This window comes from Saccostrea cucullata, unplaced genomic scaffold (genome assembly GCF_032062105.1).
Source record: "Saccostrea cucullata isolate Sc308-1 unplaced genomic scaffold, CSIRO_AGI_Scuc_v1 ctg1852, whole genome shotgun sequence".
Lineage (NCBI taxonomy): Eukaryota > Metazoa > Mollusca > Bivalvia > Ostreida > Ostreidae > Saccostrea > Saccostrea cuccullata.
Genome location: NW_026920307.1, coordinates 43,044 through 67,552, shown reverse-complemented (window position 1 = coordinate 67,552; position 24,509 = coordinate 43,044). Strand labels below are relative to the sequence as shown.

General features: G+C 32.1%; 1 protein-coding gene and 1 long non-coding RNA gene across 2 annotated transcripts in view; one reads left to right on the top strand and one right to left on the bottom strand.

Moving 5' to 3' along the window:
- Positions 1-1,087: 1,087 nt before the first annotated feature.
- Positions 1,088-24,509, bottom strand: part of LOC134246657 (multiple epidermal growth factor-like domains protein 10) — a 37,138-nt gene continuing 13,716 nt past the window's right edge. The window contains exons 4-9 of the mRNA XM_062729032.1: positions 5,593-5,730; positions 5,153-5,293; positions 3,864-4,001; positions 3,249-3,389; positions 1,434-1,539; positions 1,088-1,301 (exon numbers count right to left, since the gene is read on the bottom strand). Of these exons, the coding sequence (XP_062585016.1) occupies positions 1,088-1,301; positions 1,434-1,539; positions 3,249-3,389; positions 3,864-4,001; positions 5,153-5,293; positions 5,593-5,730 (878 nt within the window). The remainder of the gene's footprint in view (positions 1,302-1,433; positions 1,540-3,248; positions 3,390-3,863; positions 4,002-5,152; positions 5,294-5,592; positions 5,731-24,509) is intronic.
- On the top strand, positions 7,674-11,213 carry LOC134246665 (uncharacterized). The gene is made up of 3 exons (XR_009987676.1): positions 7,674-8,658; positions 9,503-9,689; positions 10,620-11,213. It is a non-coding gene; the product is annotated as an uncharacterized LOC134246665 (long non-coding RNA).

Here is a 24,509-nt window from a genome sequence, read left to right as displayed (position 1 = left end):
AATTAAGAGTCCCTGTAAATAATAAATAACTATGATAGTCTCTACGTATCTTAAAATCGTAAGAAATCCTTGTTTTTTAATAGTTAAAATTCCTCCCTGATGCGATTAAACAAAACAAGAACAGTGAGCATGAAAATTTAGAAGACACAATGGGCAGAGCTATCATGTTACTCAGAGCCTATGTCTCATATGAGTGAACAAAAGAGTCACAGGGCGGTCCCACAGCCCCTGGGACTGCTTTCTGGGAATACATGGGTGTCAGGTTGGATCTGATTGGTACTGTATATGCAATCTCTTATTTGTGATAACTTTAATTATTCTTTCACCTATGGATGAGGTTTACTCAGGTTTTAGAAAACTGAAATGAATTTTCAAAAAACACTATATGTTAGATCAAACATTGTACTAAATGTACTCTTTTTTTTTTAGTTTAAACTCAATATTCATATTAAAAAAATTTTACAGATGTATTTTATTCCCTGAAAATAATATCCATAAACAAAACTAATATATGGTGATGCGAGGAAATTCGGATTTTTCTTTTTTCATTATTGCCACAAACTTATATCTCTTACAATATCAGTAACAAAGTAAAGGTTACATTTATTTTAAAACATAATTTTCAAAATATGAAATAATTCAGATTTCAAAGATTTGCGCTGACTTTCTTATCAGGTTTCCTATAGTTCATAACTTCAAAGCAAAACTTCTTTATATAATTGTTGGCGGATATTTTGATAATTTTGATGCTCATTTTAAAACAATTTGTATATTTGACAATAACATTATATTTACCAATTTACTTCTGAAAAAAAGCGTCGTATACTCTAAAAGATACTTTGCATCTATTTGTAATTAAAAAAGTAATAAACTTGCGTAATACAAGTATACAGTTTCAGAAATATAAAACCCTACTTTTCACTAAAAATCCTTATCCTCTCCATATGATGACGACACTATTACCGAAAAATTCTCAAATGGGACAGAAAACACCATACTTTTAATCAATCAATAATTCAAATATTATTGGAATATATCCAAGTGCCGGTTAACAGGAGATTTTAGATGTGTTTCAAATCTTACGAATTTATTGGCTAATTTCAAGCATTGTTTCATAATTCTCAGCGCTAGAACTATAATGTACAGAACCATACATAGCATCTTCTACTTTTGGACTGTTTTCATAATTCTCAGGTCTAGAACTATCAGGTATAGAAGCATGCACAACATCCTCTACATCCGTACTATTGTCTTCGCCTTCTTTATACTTACTAATTCTTACCATTTGCTTACTATTGCCCCTAAAAAGAAAAGAAAAGGAAATGGACATATATCTTTGAAAACATATTCAGATAATGGTAAAATTATCATTAATGAACATTTGGTAGAAGTAAAAAGTAAAGATCCATATTTTTTTTCAGAACGTCATGTACCTGAAGTAGATGAAGTAGATCAGAAGTAATACGTTAACTAGTAAGCAGACACACAGGATTCCAATAACAATGTAGAGAGCAATATTATTTCCATCGCAACCCTTTACTGTGAATACAAAATACTAAAATTATGCAATGTTAGGTTTATTCCACATATTCTGTTCAAATGAACAAGCAAATGGACTTTAAATTTTCGGTGTGTCCTTTTTTCACAGTGTGTGCTTATATTACATTGTACAAAGTGAATACCTCATCACAAAAAAACATGATCTTTAATTAAATATTTGAAAACTTTTTATAATAGATAATACGTGTATACATTTGATTTTTTTAATAACCTTAATAAATTCTGAGTCCTCTTTCAAATTATATTAATAATTAATATTATACAATTATGGACTCTTTTGGTGTTGAATATGGTTTGTTATTAACCAGAAAAATATTCGTATTGACCACACGGAGCAAAGGTCAATATGGATATTTTTCTCGTGAATAGCAAGCCATATTCAACACCAAAAGAGTCCATAATTGTTTTCTTAGATAGTCCATATTTGAATAAATAAGACAATGAAGGCTGAATGGCGACACCATTTTCATAAATGAACTTCCATCGTTAAAAAAAATGTCCAGATTACAGTTTGTCACTACCGTTTCTTTTTCTTTCGATTTTTACTGTGTAAGACGTCCACATGTTTTAAAATAATCGTGCAATCAGTTTGAATAATATTTTTCCTGCTCCGATTTATACTTTGCTGCGGCCGTTGCATCTATTGTTTACAATGTTGTTTGAGGTGTTGATTTTGACGTCACAATGCCGCTGCACGCGCACTGACCCTCCGGTGAATTCGGCCTGAAATCCGATGAATATGCAGTGTTCTGAACTGTTTGCGCCTGTATAGATTATATAGGGAATATAAATAGACTTTATAAATATAAAAGATATTATTTTCGCAATATTGTACTGTTATTTTTTCGGAATATATATCAAATACAGGTACCCTACGTTTTTGGGAATACGTTTTAAAATTATTTTATTGGATTGATTGAATGCCTTTTAAAGGGATATTGTTTTATTGCCAACTTGAAATCGTAAAATAACATGTTATTCTACTGAATTTCACAGAAATGTTACAATCATTGCATCAATTTTGATGTTCAATCACCCTAAAGAGTATTAGGTGCTCGGTTTATTCAAAATACCGAGAAGATTATAGAACATAAATGGAGACAGGACTGAAAGAGCTCAAACCTTTCTTTTAAGATTTTGTCTTAGATTGGACTCCTGATATATTTTAGATATAGTTCGGCTTAAATGCAGCCTTTTTATCATATCTTGATAAACTAGTCAAAGCGTGATAGTTCTTGCTTTGGGCAATTGTCAAACAAAGATGTCATTGTGAAAAACTCTCCTCCTGGCGTAATCAAAGTTCGAAAAAATTATTTTTAGCAAATAGGTCACAGAAAAGGTGATAAAGTCATTGACCTTGGTGCCATTTGTAAGAACTTAATTAGTGGAGTATGCACATCAAACATGAAGTCTATATCCCCTACGGTTCAAAACTCATGGCGAATATTCGTATTTAGGTCAGCGTCAAGATCAGAAAGTAATGGACCTTGGAGTGCAGTAAAAGAGCATCATTAGTGATGTAAGCATATAAAATATAAAGTCTCTTTATGTCATGGTTCAAACGTTGTGGCTAAGAATAATTTCGACAACAGACAAATAAATAGACCGACAGAAAGAAAGCAATATGCGCTCCAGGTCTATCGATCCGAGTACATAACAAAAGGAAGGAGCATGGTTTACTTTCATACCTTCTAGGCAATCGAGTCCCATCCATCCATTTTTACAGCCATTGCTACAGGCTCCGGTCACATGATCGCAAATACCTGACACTAAACAAAACATGCTGCATGTTTTGATACACCCAATTCCATACGTCCCATTTAGACAGACTACAAAAAAACGTTGAACTTGTATTTTTTATTATTATTTAATTATTTGTCTTGGAAGATCTAAAAAAATGTTATTTACACTCATTTCTAAGTTCAGTTCGTTTTTGTGAACTTGAATTTAGGCTCTGTACATATTGGTTAACAGCATTCAAGATATAAATTATCATACGGTGAAACCCATTTATAGAAGATTAAATATGATGCTATGATATGTTTGTCAATAAAATTTTGTCGCAAAAAATATAAATTTAAATAGCTCGAAACCGATAGTATACATTTTCCATATCAACTTAACCCTCATGTAAAACATCGGGTAAAAAAAATATAAACATTATCATTTTAAAAGTACATCTGTATTACTTCAAAGGGGTTGCCCGAGTGGCACATTAGTGCAGTGTAAGAGAGTCTGCTCCTGAGAGGGACCTGAAACAACATAGAGTATATAAACCAATTAATCTGAAATTTAAGATGTACCTTCATTGCAATCATCACCGATATACCCAGGGTCGCAACCTGAGAGACAAGATCCATTGATATGTTGACACTGAGATCCATCCAGACAATGTCCACACTGCTTACTACAATCCTCCCCGAACATATTGGAGTCACACTCTACAAAGTCATGAGCTTTGTAATTCATTTTATTCCACAAGAATTGCTTCATCCTCTCTATTTTCAAGCCCTTTGAAAGTTTAACAAACTTTCCATAATTTAGGAATGTGACTTAAAGATACAACAAAAAGGCCCATTGGCCACTTTGCTCACCTGAGCACATGGTGTAGGTAAAAAAACACAAATCGATGTTGATTTGAACAGTTTACTGGGTCGGGGTGGGGTGGGGGTGTGGTGGGGGTAATATTATTAGTTTTGAAGATACCGGCATATCAATAAGCATACAAGTATCTCCTTGCTGTTCTTCATCAATTGAGATTTGAGATTTGAACAAACCTGAATTTAAACCACCCTAGTGTGCTTTGATTGTTCTATATAAAGTCACCAACTATGGTTTTGCTGTTCCAAAACTGTTTCCCCACCTACCCCTAGTGGTTCTGAGTTGAACAATCTTCAATCAACATTATCTAAGATCCCATATTAAAATTACCGGGCATTAATCATATCTCTGGTGTTTTTGAGAAGAATGATTTGTCTTTCTATTCTTTCGATATATTTCTATTTAAAAATTTGATTGCTCACTTTAGCCCCGCCCTACGACAGGGGTCAACCAAGGAATTAAAACAACTTAAGGATGCTTCAGCCGTAATTTCACCAATAATGGCTATTTTTTTTTTAAGGGAAGGGTTTTTATACGATTTTCATATATATTCCTATGTAAAGTTTTATCGTTTATTGTGACCCAACCCTTCTTCCTGGGGTCATCATTTGAACAAACCTGAATCTATACTACCTTGAGATTATATTCTTGCCTGGCCCAATGGCTTTTGAATAGTTTTAAGAGATTCATTAATTATTTCATAATATATCCCCTTGGAAGAGGGCGTGGCCTTCGATTTGATCAAACAGGAATCCCCTTCACCCGAGGATACTTGTGGTAAGTTTGGTTGATATTGGACTAATAATAATGTCTTTGAAAGAAGAAAATGAGAAATGTATACAACAATGAGGGAGACGATGACAACGACACGACAGACACGGTTAATTTTCGATCAGGTTAGCTAAAGAAGGATACGAATGCTTTGATTAGGAGAGAATTAGTAAGAATAAAGCACAGAGACGACACATGCTGAACTACCCGGTAAGCAAACCTGATTCACATTTGAGCCCTTTCCAGCCTGTTTTACAACCACCCTGACATGCACCAGATTTCTTGTCACATCTGTCTGAATCAAGACAGTGTACGCTACAACTCCTTTCACAATTCCTACCGTACAGTCCTAACGGGCAAGCTATCAAAAAATGTCATTTTTTAATCTTAATTGTACTATTGTTACGTATTATTTGTAATAGCTTCTTTAGTAAGCATTTAAAAATCGCTAAAATTAATTCTCGCTTAAAATTAATTACCAGGTTTTAGGTAGAAATTGCTAAATGTGATAAATGAATTCTATGTTTGAAATCAAAATTGACACTATTAAGATGTAACAAGCAACAGGGTATTCTTTTAAAACAGGTGTTTTTAATAGGGAAAATAGTTACTTGCTGAACGGACTGAAAATAAAGTTAATTATGTATAAGATATATTTACCATGGTCACATTTTTCTCCGTAGAATCCAAGATCACATCCGTTCAAACAAGAACCGTTAACATGGTGACATTGTTCAAAGTTGAGACAATCCCCACAAGGATTCGTGCAGTTTATACCGTAATATCTCCCACTGCATTCTAAAGAATGAATAAACATTTAGAACAATTGAAACGGACCTGGAGAGACATATTACACACATGATTCTTGGCATATCTTAACTTCAATTAAACAATAAATGCAAAAAAAAAATCCTTTACGAAAACAAAACTTGATATAGGCAATAAATTTCTGAAGGACCTTCGATCCTAAGCCTTTGAGTAACTTTTGGTTTTGACTTTTAATTCTAAATTTTACATTGTTTTCAAGTTCTAACATTAAATCATCGATGCAAATTGAACAATATTCAAAGAAGAAAACTGTGATCAAATTCTGTTCAAATAGAATTAAGCCTTGAACTATATTTTGTGGCGGAAGATTTTTTTTTTTCAGAAGAGCATTATCAATTTTTCCCTTTTAAACTACATACAGTACTATTAATTTAAGATCCCTATTTTTCCATGCTGGTTGCACCCAAAGCTGTTTTTGCAGTAAAATGTGTTATGTTGGTTCTGAAATATCTGTTTAATTATTTGTTATGAAGTTTTCAGCAAACTTATTTTCACACAAATATGATACTTTTTAGACTTTGTATTAAGAGCCTTTCTACGAGAAAACCATGCAGATATATATACTGAAAGGAAAAAGAAATGCATATTTTACTTTTAAATTAAATTAAAACTATTATTTCGAAAATGTTTTCCAGTATTGTTATCAAACATTTTAATTCATCTTTAATCTACAAGTTACCAAAATCTGGTGTGACTTCGACTGATAATTCCTGAGTTATTGAAATTGATACGTCGATACCCCCAAAATTAAGATAAAAATTCTCATCATCTCCATGCACATTGGTAACAGCCTTGATTCTCCTGTGCATTGAGTTCACCAGAGCATTTATCTTTCTCATTTGATTATTATTCAATGCTTCCGACAATAGTTTTAATGGTTGATAGAAGCTGTATTATTCCAAAGCCAACAAATCCCCCCGCCAAATGAGTGCCACGAATTTTCATTTTAGGATAGAATTTACAGAATCCAGCTGGTTTGGTACACGTGAATGTTTGTGAGAAAGTCTCAACAAACACTGGCTACATTTTCCGAGTGTAAACATGCTAAAAACATTACGCACACGACGCGTACGTGCGCGCGTGAGAGTAAAATCGACGCAAAAGTTGCCAAGCTCGCGGACCAAATTAGAGCAGAGAATTTCTGTCAATTTTAGGGTGAAAATATTGGTATGATAGTTTGCTGTATAAATATCGGTTTCAGTGATAACACCTTGACAACAACCGAGGTGACATGATGAAAAGCCCTGTCTTGATGTGATGTTGTTACGCGTCAACGTCACCGCCATCGTTGGTTGGCAACCTTTTAATTTACTCCATGACAACTGAAAAACCTTTTTTTGTTGAAAAGTTTAAAACAAACTGCACAGCAACATCTTATTGCCTTTTCATTCACTTACGCCATTCAGTTACTGGAACCAGTGTAACTTCCGTCAGCCATACCATATGATTGCACGAAATTTATACTGATTTCAAATGCGGAAAACGATGTCTATAACTCCAATGCATCGATTAGCACCACAAAATGTGATCATGAAATTGTCATCATCAACATGCACGTGTTTTTGGCTTTTTATCATTTCCCCTACGTGACGCCATAAATTTCATGGTTGAGTAATTTTGACCAGCAATTTTAGTGCACAGTAATCAAAATACACATTTGACAAATTTTTATAATTTTCGGCCATATAGTTAAATATATTTCGATATTATGCTATGATGCGTTTCTTTTTCCTTTCAGTATAGAAAAATGCTCTGATAGGCACTCTCAAGAACAAACTAATTTTTATTATTAACTTAAAGGACACCCATTGAGAGTCAAAAATATGTTGTTTTTTTTTTTGCATCGGTTGTTTCTATTTTTAGTAACAGCCAATAATTCATTTTGGTCAATATTCAAGGGAAAATGCAAAAAAGTTGGTGTAAAAATGACAATTTCAATATTTAAAAGTAAAAAAGAAAAAAACAATATATAAATAAAAGGGTTATGTTTTCTCATAGAACTAAGTCGTAAAATTAAGTTGGGATCATTTTTTTGTAAAACCCCTATATAGAAGGCTGTCACGAGGGCACAAATATTGGCATGGTGCCAAGAAATGATAATGGTTCATTTTTTGGTAATATTCAGGGATGCATTTCTTAGAAAGTGACGCTTCTTTTTTCAGAATTTTGTGCATTTAAGAATCTCTAGGATATTATCCAAACAATATGTAAAATCCACCTTTGGACTCTCAAGGACAGAAAAGTTATATCGTAATGAAATTACCTCAAATTCAAATGATGGAAAAATTCATGATTTTATAAGTTTTACTTTTAACCGTAATTTTAATGAATTTTGTGTAAAATATTTACAAATATAAACAATGAAAATTATTTTTAATTTTATAAAAGCTATAAATAATTTTTTCCCTGCTTTTCCTGTGAAAAAAACGTATTTTACTATTTATTTAGATTTTGTTAAAATTATCTCCCCTGTTGCGCTCTTCTGTAGAGAAGGTAGATAATGATTATGTTTACGAAGTTTATAAACAGATGTCTGTCATCTAATCGTTTTAGGCATAAATTATGTGTGATTTGAAGAAAATTGTCTCTCCTGTGAATGTAATTTGTTACGTATATACTAGTGGCCTATGTATAAAATGCATAAAAAATTATGAAAACCATCGGGATCGAAGTACGGTTCCGTAACCACGTGTAAACATTATGGCATCCTGAGACGTTTTGTTACCGTTTTGTACGTCCCCAGAAAAAGATTCAAGTGCGGGAATTGTCAACGAGTCTTCAGATTATGGCTCTGATTTTGATGAATATGATTCTGACAGCAAACATTCATTTGGTAGCAAGACGGATGTAGTGATGATGATACCGAATCAACAATGTTTGAATTTGAAAAAGAAACAGGTAGGTGGATCTTGGTTTATAATACTATGTACCTTATAAAAAGGCTTATTGATAGGTAAAAAAATAAATAAATAAACAATTTTGATGGGGACTTGATTATGGACAAGAGAAGATTTTTTACAAGACACTATCAGGTCTGGTACAATCACTAGATATAGCTATATACGTAGCTTGATTTACCTACTTAGTTAGCTTTATTTACCTACCTGAAGTAGCTTTATTTAGCTACCAAAGTAATTTATTTCTATAAAAAATACCTACGTAGCTGAATCTAGTGATTGTACTGGACCTGAATATATACCTAGCAAACCTGTCAAGAGAAATTTCAACATGTTCAAGGTTGGTACTTATACATGTAGCAATAAAAATATCTGTATAAATTCAACAATATTGCAAAATAATTATAAATAGCATTAGTAGCCTTTGTGGGGTAATGAAGAGGGAATGAAAAGTTGAATAGGTCCAGGGTTTTCAAAGACTGTTTACTAATAGGGTACATTAAGAATTGGATAGGTGGGTCTTCACTGTCAATTAAATCACCATTATTGCCTTATATGTGGGCTGCATGATTATAAAGAATCTCATTAGACAAAATATTTTTTTTCAGATATTTATGAAATGTTATGAAGATCGGGCTACAGTTATGATTTTCGGCTTTTCATATATGATTAAAGGAAAAAAGAGTTGTCAAATACTTGTACTTTTCAAATTAAAGGTCACCATGTGTTCCTTGACAGGTTTGTGTTTAAAACATATCTAATTAAATATTATAAATATAAGTCTGGGAAATTATACTTTGTAAAGAATATTTCCTTTCATTCTTATATTTCTCATGCAATTCCAGATTATTCAAATTCATTTCCCTGGTTAGGGCTGGGCTTTACAATGGGATTTTCAGCTGTGGAGCTATAAAGAATTACTACATAGGGTTTCCAATGTAGTTTTGTGAACAGAATCCAGAAATAAGAAGAGGAAAGACAATGCAGATGCAGCATTAGCATTACCAATTACTTATCACTGCTGAGGAAATGGTAAAGATATGTTATATTATTATACCTCTACTGTCATTACTCTGTATAAATTAACACCATAAAACTCTATTTCCCCGATAAGTGACTATTGCCCTCATCTGAAGACTACTCCCTGGAAAATCACAGTTGCTCCCTTGGACTACTCCATCATGAATATTTATTAGTAATTTTAACCAATCAAAGTGTTCAGTGGGTGGAGCATTCAAGGAATCTCGAGTCTGTGACGTCATGTTATTAGCAATGTAGCTATGACGTCAAAACATTTCGACGTGCGATGTCAAAATCATACTTGAATTCTACCAAAATGAAGACAACAATAATTTTTCGAAATGTCAGTGAAAATACTTTTTAAAAAATAATTTAATTGTTTAAGGACACGATGCTTCACTTATCATGCAATGTGTTAAACCGCATGCATTTGTAATTATGCCTCTACAGTTTTTTTTTTAAATGTTGGAATATCTGGTTAAAAAAATTTAAATCGCCTATCATTGTTTCGGAATAATAAAAAAGTTATGGAATGGGAACTCGGGAAATAACAAATTTATTGTTCCCCTCGGCAGAAAACTATTTCCTCCGGGAAATAGTTTCCTCCCTCGGGGAATCATAAATTTGCTATTTCCCTCATACCCATTTCATAACTGTATACTATAGTACATGGATAGGAATTGCCTTGTCTGTCTGTCGATTTGCCACATGCATTTTTCCCTACTCTATTACTTTACTTCAAGGATATATGAAGCTCTTGTTTTCTTCAAAGATAGCCAGAAGAATTTGTGAAGAATCTTACCCAAGTCATTTGATGACATTTTCTTCAATTGATAAATTTAAATGTATCATTATCATAAACATGACATTTATTTTAAAAATCTTAGAATATGTCTAGTATGGTTTATTTCAATTTAATTTGAAAACTGTGTCTTTTCACAGGTACCTGCTTTGAGTAATACTCTTGTGTATTTGGAGACAGTCCAGTTGTTCTTTAAACCAGAAGTGGAAATTTCAGTGCTTGTTAAATTTTCTCCAGAAGTTATTGGATGATACATAGGAAGAAAATGGGGTCATACTGAACAGAATAGTTTGGATACACCTTATAGATTTTGAAAGATTGAGACCTCAAGATCAACCCAAATGATATTTAATATGTATCAGGGTTCACTTGCAGGAATACACAGAAATTCAGAGTAAATTTTAAGTGTTTGTTATCTTAGAAAAGATCAAAGTTCAAGGTCAGCAGTGCTTTAGTTTTACCAAATATAAAACTATTATAAAGACTAATTTCCAGTATGCAGGTATAGCAAATAATTCAGAATATGATTTGGGGAAACCATGATTTTTTCTTTTAAATCTTACCTTAATTTAGAACCATGATGTATACTTAAGCAAGTAGATTTTTTTTCAAGCATACAAAATTTCAAGGTCATTTTAATTTTGGAAGTGAATATAAAATATCAGGAAGCAGTCAAGCATTGTATTTTTTTTGTTGTTGAATGTACTTAGTTATTGAGTAATATTCAAATTTTAATATGCTTTGAAATTAAAAATTATAAAATAATTAATGTTCTAATTTGTTGATTTTTAAAACTTTGTGTTCATTCATTTTGAGGTTGTTGCCATTACAATATGTCTGTCAAGAAAATGTCTCTGATATTCCTTTTTGTTCAGTTTGACCCTTGACCCTTGACCTTTGACATTGTGACCTCAAAATCTAAAGGGGTCCTCTACTTTTCAAGAAACCAGTGTACTAAATTTCATGTCTGTCAAACAATGGGTCCTCACGATTTTGAATGATTAAAATCTACATACTGGTATATGAGAATTATAACCCTTGACCTTTGACCTTGTGAACTCCAAATTAAAAGGGGTCATCTACTTATTAGTAGATACCAGTGTACTATGTTTATTATTTATCAAGCAAGTTTTTTTTAAGATAAGAGAGAACACACTTGGTCTACTGATTGACAAACAGGTACTAAGCAGTATGTGAATATCACCCTGCTCAAAGAAAATGTAAAATAATACAATTCTGCTACCCCCCCCCCCCAAATTAACCCCATTTAACCCCCTAAGAAATAATTATTGATTGAAAACAAAAATGTTCAATATACTGGTATTTTTCAACAGCAAAATTTGAATTCTTGAAAATATTTTAATCAGCAAATAACTCCTTGCTGAAGTTCAAGGATGAGAAAATTTGAAAATTCACAAAAAATGTCCAACTTTAAGTAAAAAGTACAGCAAAATATTTGAGAGTCCAAAGACAGATTTTCTATATAATGTAGACAGACATGTTGTCTAATAATTGGTATGAGATTGAGTTGATTCTAAGCGTCACTTTCTGAGTTATGGGCTTTTGAAAAGTTAATATTTTTACCAGTTTTCAAAAATCTGGAAATATGCCAGATTTGTGACCTTTTTGCACTTAAACGAGGGCACAGTTTGTGATTATGAAAAATTTTCCGAAACAAGTGTATCTTGTTACTTTCAACCATATATAGATAATTTATATCATAATCAAGTAAAATGCTGAATTTTTAAATATAAAATCCTATAAAATTCCTGTTTTCACCCTGCGTAAGGACCAAGAATTCTATTTTTAGTAACAGTGTCGATTTAACCCCTTAAGTGAGACCACACTGAAAAAAAAATTGTGGCAAAATATTTCATATTATAGAAGAAATTTACACACAAAACATGAAGTTGATCAGAGAACCTTGCTCCCATAACCTCTTGCATGGTTTTCTCGTAGACATGCTCTTAATATCTATCAAAATTACATCATTTACCCCCACTTTTGATTTCCTTTTCTGAATCGTTTATATAATTTTGACCTATCTGCTTCAATTCAGCAAAAGTTTAAATTCTAAAATGAATTTCTTGCTTATTGAATATTAGATGCCAGAAAGATCACATTCTGTGAGTGCAGAAAGGTCAAATAGTTTATTATTTTTTTTATTATTAATTTTTATTTTTTTAATAGACTGATAACATTTTATTCCTTTCTTTTTTGATAAAAAACATGTTTGAGGGAAAAAGTCAGAGATGTAATTTTTGATTGAGACACAAATTTCAGTGCACAAAGGTCGCACATTTAGGAAATACATTCTAATAGAGAGGAATAAATCAATTTACCCAAAACAAATCGAGGTCATCACTATGGAAAAAAAATAAAGTGTGGTTTTCTGGTATCATTGTATAAGTATTATCGCATTAAATGTACTGTAGCGCCTAAATAAGCATATTAACCTCCTTTTTTTCATTTGACTTTTAATAAAGCTATGTGTGCAGAAAGTAAAAATATACTTTCATTGACCAAAATAAATGGAAGACTTTAAATATTAAGAGCCAATCTCGTCAATACGTTCTCAAAGCCTGCACCATTGAATTCTAAATCTTGAAGCAATGTGTGCATATCTAAACTTATATAATTAGGGATGTCAACGAGTACCAGATGAACTGATCGAACATCCCAGTATCGATCGCCGACATTGGTACTCGCTTTCTCGTTTGTATTTTTTTTTCTTTTTCATAAGCACATATGTTAATAAAACTTTATATAAATATCTATTAAACTAATAAAAATAATTTCTATATGCTTGTGGTAATTTGCCTTTCATCTTCTAAATATGTGAGAAACCCGCTATCTGTGTAACAGTAATTAGTGACCAATCACCTGAAACATAACATTTGTTTTCGCCTACCATGACCGTTAGGTGTGGAATGACTTCAATGATATGATTTTAGTAAACAGTGTTTTAATCATGGACTATTATCTTTAATCCATTCTCAAATCACCATAATGGTATATTTACTTGAAATTGGAAATGCATAGAAATTTCACTACCCGCTTCAAAAGTATAAAAAAAGAAATGTGTAGAAATAACGGAAGATTCATCAACATGTTAAAAGTCAGCTGTTTGGTGTAAATTAAAGGTAACAATCAACCTATGAAATACCATACAACATAAAACATCTTAAGCAAGAACTGTAAACCGTTTGTACTTATTGTTGTATTAAATAATGTCCCTTGTTTTAATTTATACATACTTTTAGTTAAGGTTTTTTTCAACTTGATGTTTATATACGTGCATTATAAATTTGATAATAAAACAACTTTCAATCGCGATTTTATCAGAGCCAAAATATATGGACTCAAAAAGAATAATAATACCTTCTACGAGTACCCGATTACTCGATCAGAAAATCGTCAGAGTAACCATTTATCAAATATTGACCAACTTGACAGCCTTATTAAAATACATAAAAATTAAATTCATCTATTTCCATTTCTTATTTTTTTCTCTGTGATAACTGTTTGAAAATTGGGGAAATTTATTTCTTGATAATTCTGCCGGAATGTAAATAAGGCAGGTCGATAGGTCAGGAGCTAAGGAGGGTAAAACGCATGCAAATCTCGTGCGCATCTGTCTCTGTGTCTGACGCTAAGGAGGCCAAATATGCATGAAAATCTCGTGCGGCTGCCTTTGTTTTTGACATCAGTGTGCGAGGACTGTTGAAATTGGCATGGAAGTCCTAGTGTAATTTAAATCTATTAGACTACATTTTTAATGTCTAAGTCTACAATTTTATTTCACAATGAAATGGAAATATAAGGAATCACTGTCTAGTTTTGAGAGTATGCCAGGGACATCAACAATATTGGGAAACATGGGATAATTTTAGCATAACGGGCTTCGCCCGTTATGCAAATTATCCCATGTTTCCCATTATTGTTGATGCCCTGGTATACTTTCAAAACTAGACAGTGATTCCTTAAGTAATCTAGGGATAACGAAGTGAGGGTGAATGGGGCGTTAACTTGTTCTAGATATTTGATTCAAGAATATTTTCAGCAAATCTTGGTTTTAGAAATTGAACACTGTCCGTTATCTTTGCTTTTTATTGTTACAAGTGTATGTTTGTGAATATAATTTGACGTTATAAATTAACGCAAAATAGATGTAAGTAAGACTATATATTATGAGAGAAACGAGAATAAAATAGACAAACCAAAAACCTCCACTTCACATAGTTCGTTGTATGCATATTGGGAAAATGTGCTGGCGTATTTTGAACTTTGTGGTCTTTCGTTATAATAAATGATATATTGCCCATATACTGGGCAGGTTATATTGACGACAGATGGTATTGTGGATCTGGTGTATTTGGTATCGTGGAAACAGAGATAGCCATCAAGTCTGTTGGTTGTGTTCGATATATAAACGTAGAATCCCATAAATCTAGATGCATAGTTGTTGGAAGCATCTGAAATGTAAACCCCCAATTCATCAATACAAATATGACATGTAACATTGTAATTATGCCATGAAATTTATGATATTATCATACGTGTCACAAAATGTATCTTTCAAAATAGTTTTTAAAAAATATTGAAATTTTAAAGAACATTATCAATGCGTCTTATTCAAGCGAAATGATTTATTGAAAAAAATTATTACTTATGAATAATTTTTTTATTACTCATGTATTTTTTTTTAAATGAAAATATTTAACGTTTATATTTGTTTCGTTTCATGTAGAAAAAAAATCTTGTGCAATATAATTTAAACATAAACAAAATTTTCATTCTCTTTGTTTGCTTCCACTATAAACATGCACTCATCTTTACACCGTTATAACGATAAAGTTTAGAATATATTTATTTACCTTTAAAAGCGTAGATTTCGTAAGTAAATATATATAAAGGATCCCTTTCTTTTCTTTCAAAATGACAATTGCAACGAATTGACACAAGAAATCGTACGCATAAAACAAATGATATAATGTTTCTTACCCCATGCAAGATTGTCTGTCCTGTAGTAGATCCTGATATCATGAATAGTGTTAACTGAGCCTAGATTTACCCACCACGTAGCACTTCCTTTTTCGTTACCGGATATGACACATTGACCACCGGAAGGACTTAAATCATACTTTAGTCCATCAACAGCATTACTTGAGTCAAATCTACTGTCTCCTTGAATATAGGGATTAGATTGCCATGTTGGTTTATACAAAGCTAGGTTTTCTACAAAATAAATTAAAAAACATAATTATAATGTGCATTTAAAATGTGTCTTGTTACAGTCAAAAAAAATTTCAACGTCTGACAGCACTGTGTCCAGAAATAAGTTTGGGTATAATTTATAAAGAATTGTTGATGACAGACAGTTATACCAGTAGCCCTGAATAGCATACACTGGAAGAATTTTGATTAAAAAAAAGACATGAGACAGTCAGACTTCATCAAATCTCACCAACACGTTCTATTTTGTTGCTAGCTCATACCTATTAAGCAAGTTATAACATAGTATACATGTGTAGCAGAAAGCAATATGTTATAAAAAAAAAAGTTATTATATATGCAGTGACTGGAGCATCCACCCATTATCCAACTGTAAAATACTCTCTTTTATGAAACAAAATAGTCTTTATTTGTATTTTATAAACTCTAATATCATTGGCTACCTTTGTTACTGTCATTTATTTATATTCATTGTGAAAATGTAGTGAATTCACTTTCTTTTTTACTTGCTTTCAGGAAAAATGTTTATTATGTTTAAATCGAAGTGATACTTGAAATCAACGTTTGGCAGATTCCCTACAAAGACCTTTGATAATTTTTGGTGAACCTATTAAAAAGATATGATCCATGACCTATATCTAATTATAAATTCTACTTTGGGAGGGGGGGGGGCAAATAGAGATGGTCACTTAAGCATTGAATTTATATTTCTGAATGTCGTCGGTCCTATGACACACTTTGTCGTGCCAACAAATGACTTACGACACCAAAAAATATTAATTAAATGCTTATATTTAATTTTCCTTTTTCATAATTGTTTATTTCATTCAGGTTTGATATAAATTTAGCGCCCTGTGGCAACGCATTTTGAAAAAAAAAAACTTACCAAAGTGCCTTAAAATTGGGACAAAATCAACGCACTTTATTTTTTTTTCTCAAGGAGCATTAAGAGTTTACATCAATATATTTTACCATAACGACACTTAAAGGGCCTTTCACAATTGGCGCACGAGCAGAAGCGACAAAATATTCGTGCAACCGAAAAACTGTAAGTTGGATCGTAAACTGTTGCTGAAATAATCGCATATGAAAAAGTATTCGTACGAAATTCGCACGATCTAAAGCGACCGTTGTGTAGTAAATCTTACGATATATCTTGCCTCTATATGCGACTGTTGTACAGTGAAAGCGAATGTTGTAAGATACCGCGAAAGGATGGCGTGAGTTATCAGGTGATCGAATGATTGAAAGTGCACCAGTGAGATTGGACGTTAGGCGCTCGTGCAACCATGGTACGAATGATCGTGCGAGCGAGAAGGGGAATATATATATACTACCCGTTCCCGACCCTCGTCAGTCAAATGCATGAGATTCTACTCAAAAAGCTGACAAAAGCTACAGGTAAAGCCAAAGTAAACCGTAGAAGGAAGGCCCAGGAGGAGGAGGAGGCCCAGCACCTGCCGCAACATCCGAGCTCTGTTCATAATCCGCCTGAGCTTGTGTTAGTGAAGCAGCATCCATGGTCAATTGTGATCTGAAGCACAGATGCTTATATAGGCCTTGAGGGTTTACATCAACTAGTGACAACGCATGGGAAATTGAAGCTGATAAATCGTGCATAGTAAAACGTTGCAAGATTACATGAGACACGTTGAGCAACATTCTCATGGTCGCACAATACACGCATATACAGCTGTGATTCATCTTACGACCTTTAAAAATCGTGCATCACTCTTTCGAGTACACAAAACGTTGTAAGACGCTCGTACTAATATTCGTGCGTTGAATTGCGATAAAAGGGGATCGCATTTGGTCGCGTCTGAATAGTGTGCATGTCGACTATTTTGAGGAGACTTGATGCGACCACTAAAACGCATGCAACGAATGCGAAACATCGTGCAACGTATGCTAGAGCTCGTGCAAAGCTAAAATTTTCCGATCGCAAAGTGTTGTAAAGTGCTCGTGCGCCAATTGTAAAAGGGCCTTAAGGCACTCTGAAAAAAAAAATGTAAAACAAAAATAAAATTTGATTAAGATCTTAATTATGGAAATATTTCAGTTCAGTGTTATTTATCTTTCAAAAAACTTATGAATTCCTTTACTTCTGTCGAAAAGATGAGAAAAAGCGGATTATAAAAAAGCGTTAACTGACCCAAACCAAAGTATATTCGATAATATGGCCAAGAATTAAAGTCATTCCTTATAATTTAATTTTAAAATAATCAGAATATGAAATGTATGTTGAATTAGATTGTTTTGGTTATCAATTCTTGCAAAATTGAGCACATACATGTATCACGTTAGGCTTTATAGGTAAAAATTAGCTAATATAAATCCCCATCGGAATTATTACAATTATATGGTCTCTGATAACTACATTAGTGTTGCCAATGAAGAAGTTCACCGTCCTTCTAAATAATGAATTCAGAGAACAAACAGTTATATGTACAATCAGAATGACTTTATCAAAGAAATTTGCTGACAATTTCTCGTACATAAAACATGGGACATGCAATGATGAACTTATTTTCTTATAATTTAGATTAAGCTAATATCAATGTTAGGGATGTTCAAAGCATATACAGTAAAATTTGTCTAATCCGGACTCTGTGTACTCCGGATTTTTGTCCATTCCGTCTTTAAATTTTAGTCCCATGCACTTCTTTAACAAATTCATTAGAAAAAATTCTGTGTAGTCCGGATACTGTCTATTCTGTATTCCGAACGGCCATACTGGTCCCAACTGCTCATAATTAACGGTAATTATTTCCTCTAATCCGGCCACACCTGAGTTACTTCAAAGCAATTAACACCTTTCGTGGCGGATTTGATAATCTGTGTTTACATTAGCAGTGCCATGAAACGAACTCAGTGAAACGTGGCGGTGTCACAGCCCAGTTGAAAAAAAATACTTGTATATGATTGAATTACAATTAAAAAAAATAATTCAATTTGTTTTAACTCGATCCTTTTACCACATTATAACAAAAAAAAAAATATATGTACGCGATTTACAAATCAATATATAAATCGGGATCGAAAATCGGACGCATTTCAAAATGGCGCCATAACACTGTGGGGGAAGACGTAATTTTTTACATGAAAATTAAAAGTTCAATCTAATAATTAGCACATCGTGAATAATTGTGCATTCTGTTTTTACATTGAATGAGCTCTTTGACAAGCGAAACATAAATCGCTTGATATATAGAAGGCCTATATTATGCGTGCCTGTAGATTTTGATTTAGGTTACATTTCACCTGACTTTCAAACTTCGTGAAAAACAAGAAAATACAGTAAGTCATAAGAGACTATTTTATAATTTCTAGACTCCAAAATATTGATTGATTTCATCCTTTATATTATATTCTATATTATGTATAATAATGAACTTGTAAATAAACAACGAAATTTTCAAAATTAATATTTTCCTGCATTTTTCCTGCACTCCGGATTCTGTCTAAACCGGCCAAATTTTATGGAACCGGCGGTAGTCGGTTTGGACAAATTATACTGTATCACTTTATTTGTTGACAGTCGACAGTTACATATTAGATCCTCTTGTTCGTGATCTAAAGGTGAGAGAGAGAGAGAGAGAGAGAGAGAGAGAGAGAGAGAGAGAGAGAGTTCTCTTCAACATTATATATAGATTTGCATTCGAAAAAAAATATATCGACCTAAAAGATTTTTTAAAGACTTTAGATAAATAATATAAACCTATATAGTCTCAATGCTGAGAAAGATAGATAAACAAGAGATTAGAGATGCACAGTAACCTCAGATTGTAATCAAGGTGTCCGAGAGTCAATAATGTCGAATAGTGACCTACATCATATTTGGTAGATAATGAACTCCGGAAAGCAAAGTATGCTGGCATAAACAAGCGGGGACATTTTTCATTGTATAGATCCCTTCTGAACAATATTTATATTGAAAGCAGTTGTCTCTGAAATCGTTAAGTTATACAACCAAAATGGGTTAACGCCTTCTAAACTCCAAGGCTAAACTCTCAATCTCACCCAAAAGGTTGGTTGAAATGCCGAACGTAACATTGTCTTTGTCGGACGTTCTGAGACTATAAGGTGAAAGTGTCGGGTTATCATGTAATATCTTTATTTGTTTTACAATAATTTGACAAATTATGAAAACAAAATGGCTAAAACTTCATAAGTTCCTTAAATGTTTGCTGCTCACAGTATGTAGTATTGGTTTAATTAATTAATGGTGACAGGTTCTGAATTTCCTCTGTTTTACGGTGAATGTATATACATGTACGTAACTACGTAAAAATTCATTTGCAAATTATAAACCTTTAAGAATGAGATCATAAAAATAAAATAATTCATACCATATCCCAGACAAAACTCTGCGATGGTTATCAAACAAAATCGAAAGAACATAATCGGATAAATATTTTCCTTGTTAAGGTCTTGATGGTAAGGAACAGTGCACATCTTTTCGGGTATAAAACGGATTTTAAATTTACATTGTATTGCGAGATCTAAATAAATTCAGCAGATTATGTAACAGCTATTCAAATTTCATGAAAAGGTTTTCAAGGCTGGTGCATATTTTAAAGATTTTTAAAGATACCTGTAATTAAAAAAAAAGGATTAACAGTTTTAAATGTTATGGGAAAAACACGCTTATATTGAATTGACACTGACAAATAGTTGCTCCTTTTTTATATTAAGTTTTATAATATCGTTATACTAACGGATATCATGAATAACAACAAATTAAAGCAGAATCATCCTTACTTTTCCTTAGTTATATAAACAATTTCTTACACTTTTTTGTATAAGGATCCACTTAATGTTATCCAACTAGTTTGTAGATTTATCTCCCCGAGCGTCGGCAAAAAAAATATTGTGACTTTATTATGCACTTAACTTTGGGGTATCAAAAATATCCAGTGAGTTATATCCACGGAATAAAAGGTAAACATGGAATAAATAAAAGGAATATATATGGTACTTTTTTTTCAAATAGTCTACCACTCTTTTTGTCTCAATGGCGTGTTGCTGAGATTTAGATTGGAGGATTCACCTAGGTTAATTTTTTTTAAGTTTATAAAAGTATTCATTATTATCAGAACTAATTTATATTCTAATCGATTCCCAGAATCATTTCGTTTGATTTTTTACGAATAAATTAAGAATGATATTTGAAACTAGCTTTTGAAATGAAAGGTATAAGGGTATTTAAAAATAACAGCAAATATCGAAAAAAAAAATACAACCATCCCTAAATAACCTTTTATGTCATTTAGCAATAAAAATCTCAGTGATGTGCTCATTTCTTAACTAATTTTAAATCCGTTAAACTGATATGAAAATAGACCCTTGATGACAGTGGATTTGCAGCTAAATAAGAAACTAATCTAAATCCATATCGTAGAATTCGTGCAAGTATACGCCATCCTTTTCAGACACACTGATAACTGTCGAGTAACTCGGCAGATGGAGGCCACTTTCTTTGAAAAAAAAAAACTGTACACATATCTTTCCTGTTTGCTTATTAACGTCAAAATGTAAATAGCGGCTATATCGTTTCATCGTTATATAAACTCCTTTCTGATTTCTTATCTTTTTCACTCTGATCTCCATTTGAATTGTTTCAATAGACGTTCATGAAAATTAAAATTTCGATATAGATTGCCTTTAAATTTCGAGATTTTATTTAATTAATACATAAATAAATTGACGATTTACTTTCTAATTCACCATGGGCGATCAAACAGACGTCCATAAAATATCAGAGGCGTGTTATTTATCAAATAAAATTCCTTCAAATAAATATGTTGATTACATAAACATCATTCCGGATGTATGAAAGTCTTTATTCAAAAAAAAAATTAAATAGGTTTTTAAACTTGATTAGTGTTTTATATCTCCTTATGTCACAGAATCATAAATAAAACATAATTTCATAGAATGAAATTGGAATCGATTTGGGAGTGGCTAAAATGAAACAGGTGATATGTATATGTATGGCACGACAAATTCATAAAAATAAACAAAACATAGTTTCACATTTGATAGACTAGGTTTATCGACTGTAAACTATATTTGAAAAACCGTGAACTATAATTTTCAATTCGTTAACTATAGTTTAATCGTAAAACTATATTTAACGTTTGTTAACTATAGTTTAAGAATGCTAATCTTAGTTTATCTGCCTGTAATAAATCAGATTCTTTTGATAAATCTAGATTCATGTCTGTAAATTATTACTTACAATCGTGAACTATATAGTTGAGAATTGTTAATCATAGTTTTACAAATCGTGAAACTAAATCTATCAGATCGTTGACTATTATTAATAGTTGTAAACCATGGTTTACAAACCTTGAAATTTTATTTACATGTATCAGATAATTTACATGTATGTTTCGTAATCGCAAATGATTGTTTGCAGTGTTACTTTTATGGTTCTGAAATATAGATTATCGCCTTAACTATGGTTTACAGATGTAAACTATAGATTAAAATTGTATACTATAGTTTACAGTCCGTAAACTATATAGTATACAACCGAAAAACCTAGGTAATCGACTGTGAAACTATGTTTAGCTAATTTTTGTGAATTTGGCGTACCGTAATTATGTGTCAAAAGCGAGGCCTCTTGTCATCATGTCAATTGTTCCAGTATTAATGATTGTGACTCTGGATACCATGGAAATAAATGTGATAAAGGAAACACTGAACAGTCTAAAGAATATTTGGAATATTCAACTTTTCTTACGTTCAGTTTGCACCAGTCATTTGCGTGTTCCGGAATTTTTGACCGGAATTTTTTAAAAATCCCGTGTTTCACTCTGAACTTACAATATCCACACTTCCTTTTTTCTATAAATGCCGATTACCAGCAGACGGATTAGAAATTCAGAAATTGTTTAAAATAATGGATAAGCAAAGTATAAATTGTAAGTTATTTTGAATAATCAGCAATATTAAGCAAGTTAGAATACATTTGAAACCTGACACGCTTTCGATGGCGTCATTTTGGGGGGGGGGGGGTTATCGGATTCTTTGGTGACAGAGTGCAATATGTTCTAATGCATGGTGTCTGTACATGTACTAACAGTATTCAGCTGTGTATTCATACCTACCTTGAAATAACAAACTTAACTTTTAAACAAAATGCATAAGCATGCCCCTTAAAAGGAGAGATAATAAAAGACAGTTCGGAGGAGAGGCCCAGTCTCTGGAGGAATCAATTTGCCACGGAATTGGCACCTAAAATACAAACCAATCAACAGATACAAATAACATTCTGTCATAGGACAAGGTACCAATACATTTAGTTAACATTGGGCCATTAATTGTGTAAACAAGACGTTCAGATAAAGAATCGTTAAAGGAAAACATGTTGATTTGTTGCTATGATACTAAAATATTCAAATATCAAGACTCAACAAGTGAGCAATCTTTCTATATTGGGCAATGATCGTTAAATGCTTAGCAAACAGGAGAATTCACTGATAAATATAAATCTAAGTACTGAGACAGTACTGATAGATAGGATCAAAATCAGCTTCCTGAAAGATTTTATTTCCGTGCATTGCGAATTTTCTCTTTTGAATTTTAAAACCAACCTAATATTTCTATTCAGATATAAGATTAAACCTGGAAAAATATATGACATCAAGTTTTTCATTTAATTTGAAAAAGAAAATTAAAAAAAAAATGTTTAGTTAAAACCTTTTGTCCTGAATTCATCATATCCGCATTTTACATATAATTTATTGCTTACCTATCACTCAAAGACATAGTGAGTGCAAGGTAAATAATTTGAAAATTTTACTTAAAGGCAGAGATTTTTTACCGGACGGTAAATTCCGGTTGAGGAAGGGGCTTATTTTGCACAGGTGTGAATGCCTTGGGGCTAGCAGTCTACCTGTGGTCATTTGTTTCCAAATCTCTATACACAGAAAGTTATTTAATACCCAGAGAAATACCCAGATGTAAAATTTTACCCATGTTTGATTTGAGACAATTTAAACAAAGTAGCAAACGGTTTTTTTTATATGTTGATTTATATTTTACTGTTTGAAAAGACTCCTACCCTTTAAGAATATTATGATATACTATAAATTCAAATATTAAAACAAAGATTGTTTTAGATGTTAGTGTATGTGTAAATAAAAATAAACAACTCCTGTTGCAACTAAATAAGACTTAAATATCTAGGTTTATCTTAACCTTAATAAGGCTTTGTCAGGCTTTGCTAAAAAAAATTGCTTGTAAATTCTTATCTAAATAAAAATGGAAAATATAAGTGGCCCATGATTAGAAACATTATTTTTCAATTTAAGTACTTCACGCAGTGCTGCTATGAACTTTATCAATAACATTTACAAGTAGCATATTAAAATCAATATCGACATTATAGTTGAAAAAAAAAGTTTTATGTACTTAAGGTTTAATATATATTTTTTTAAAATGCATATTATATTTTAATCCTTTCATATACTACAGGTATATTTAATTCATATATAATCGATCAAAAAAATCCATAATAATACAGTTTCTGTATACCATCCTCAGTAAACATCAAAGGATCAAATATTAATTAGAACGTCACCACGAATCCCAAACAAGGTGTAAAGGGTATACACAGGGACCTTCACACACTTAATTGACAGGGCTACCCAGACCAGGTATTTTTGAATGCTGTGCTTAAAATCTCTTCCTTTAACTTTTACAGGTAGGTACATTGTCCCAAAATGTTGGAGGGTTTTAGAGATCTCAATTCTAAGGTTAATTCCAAGTTGTAAATTTAAATGCTT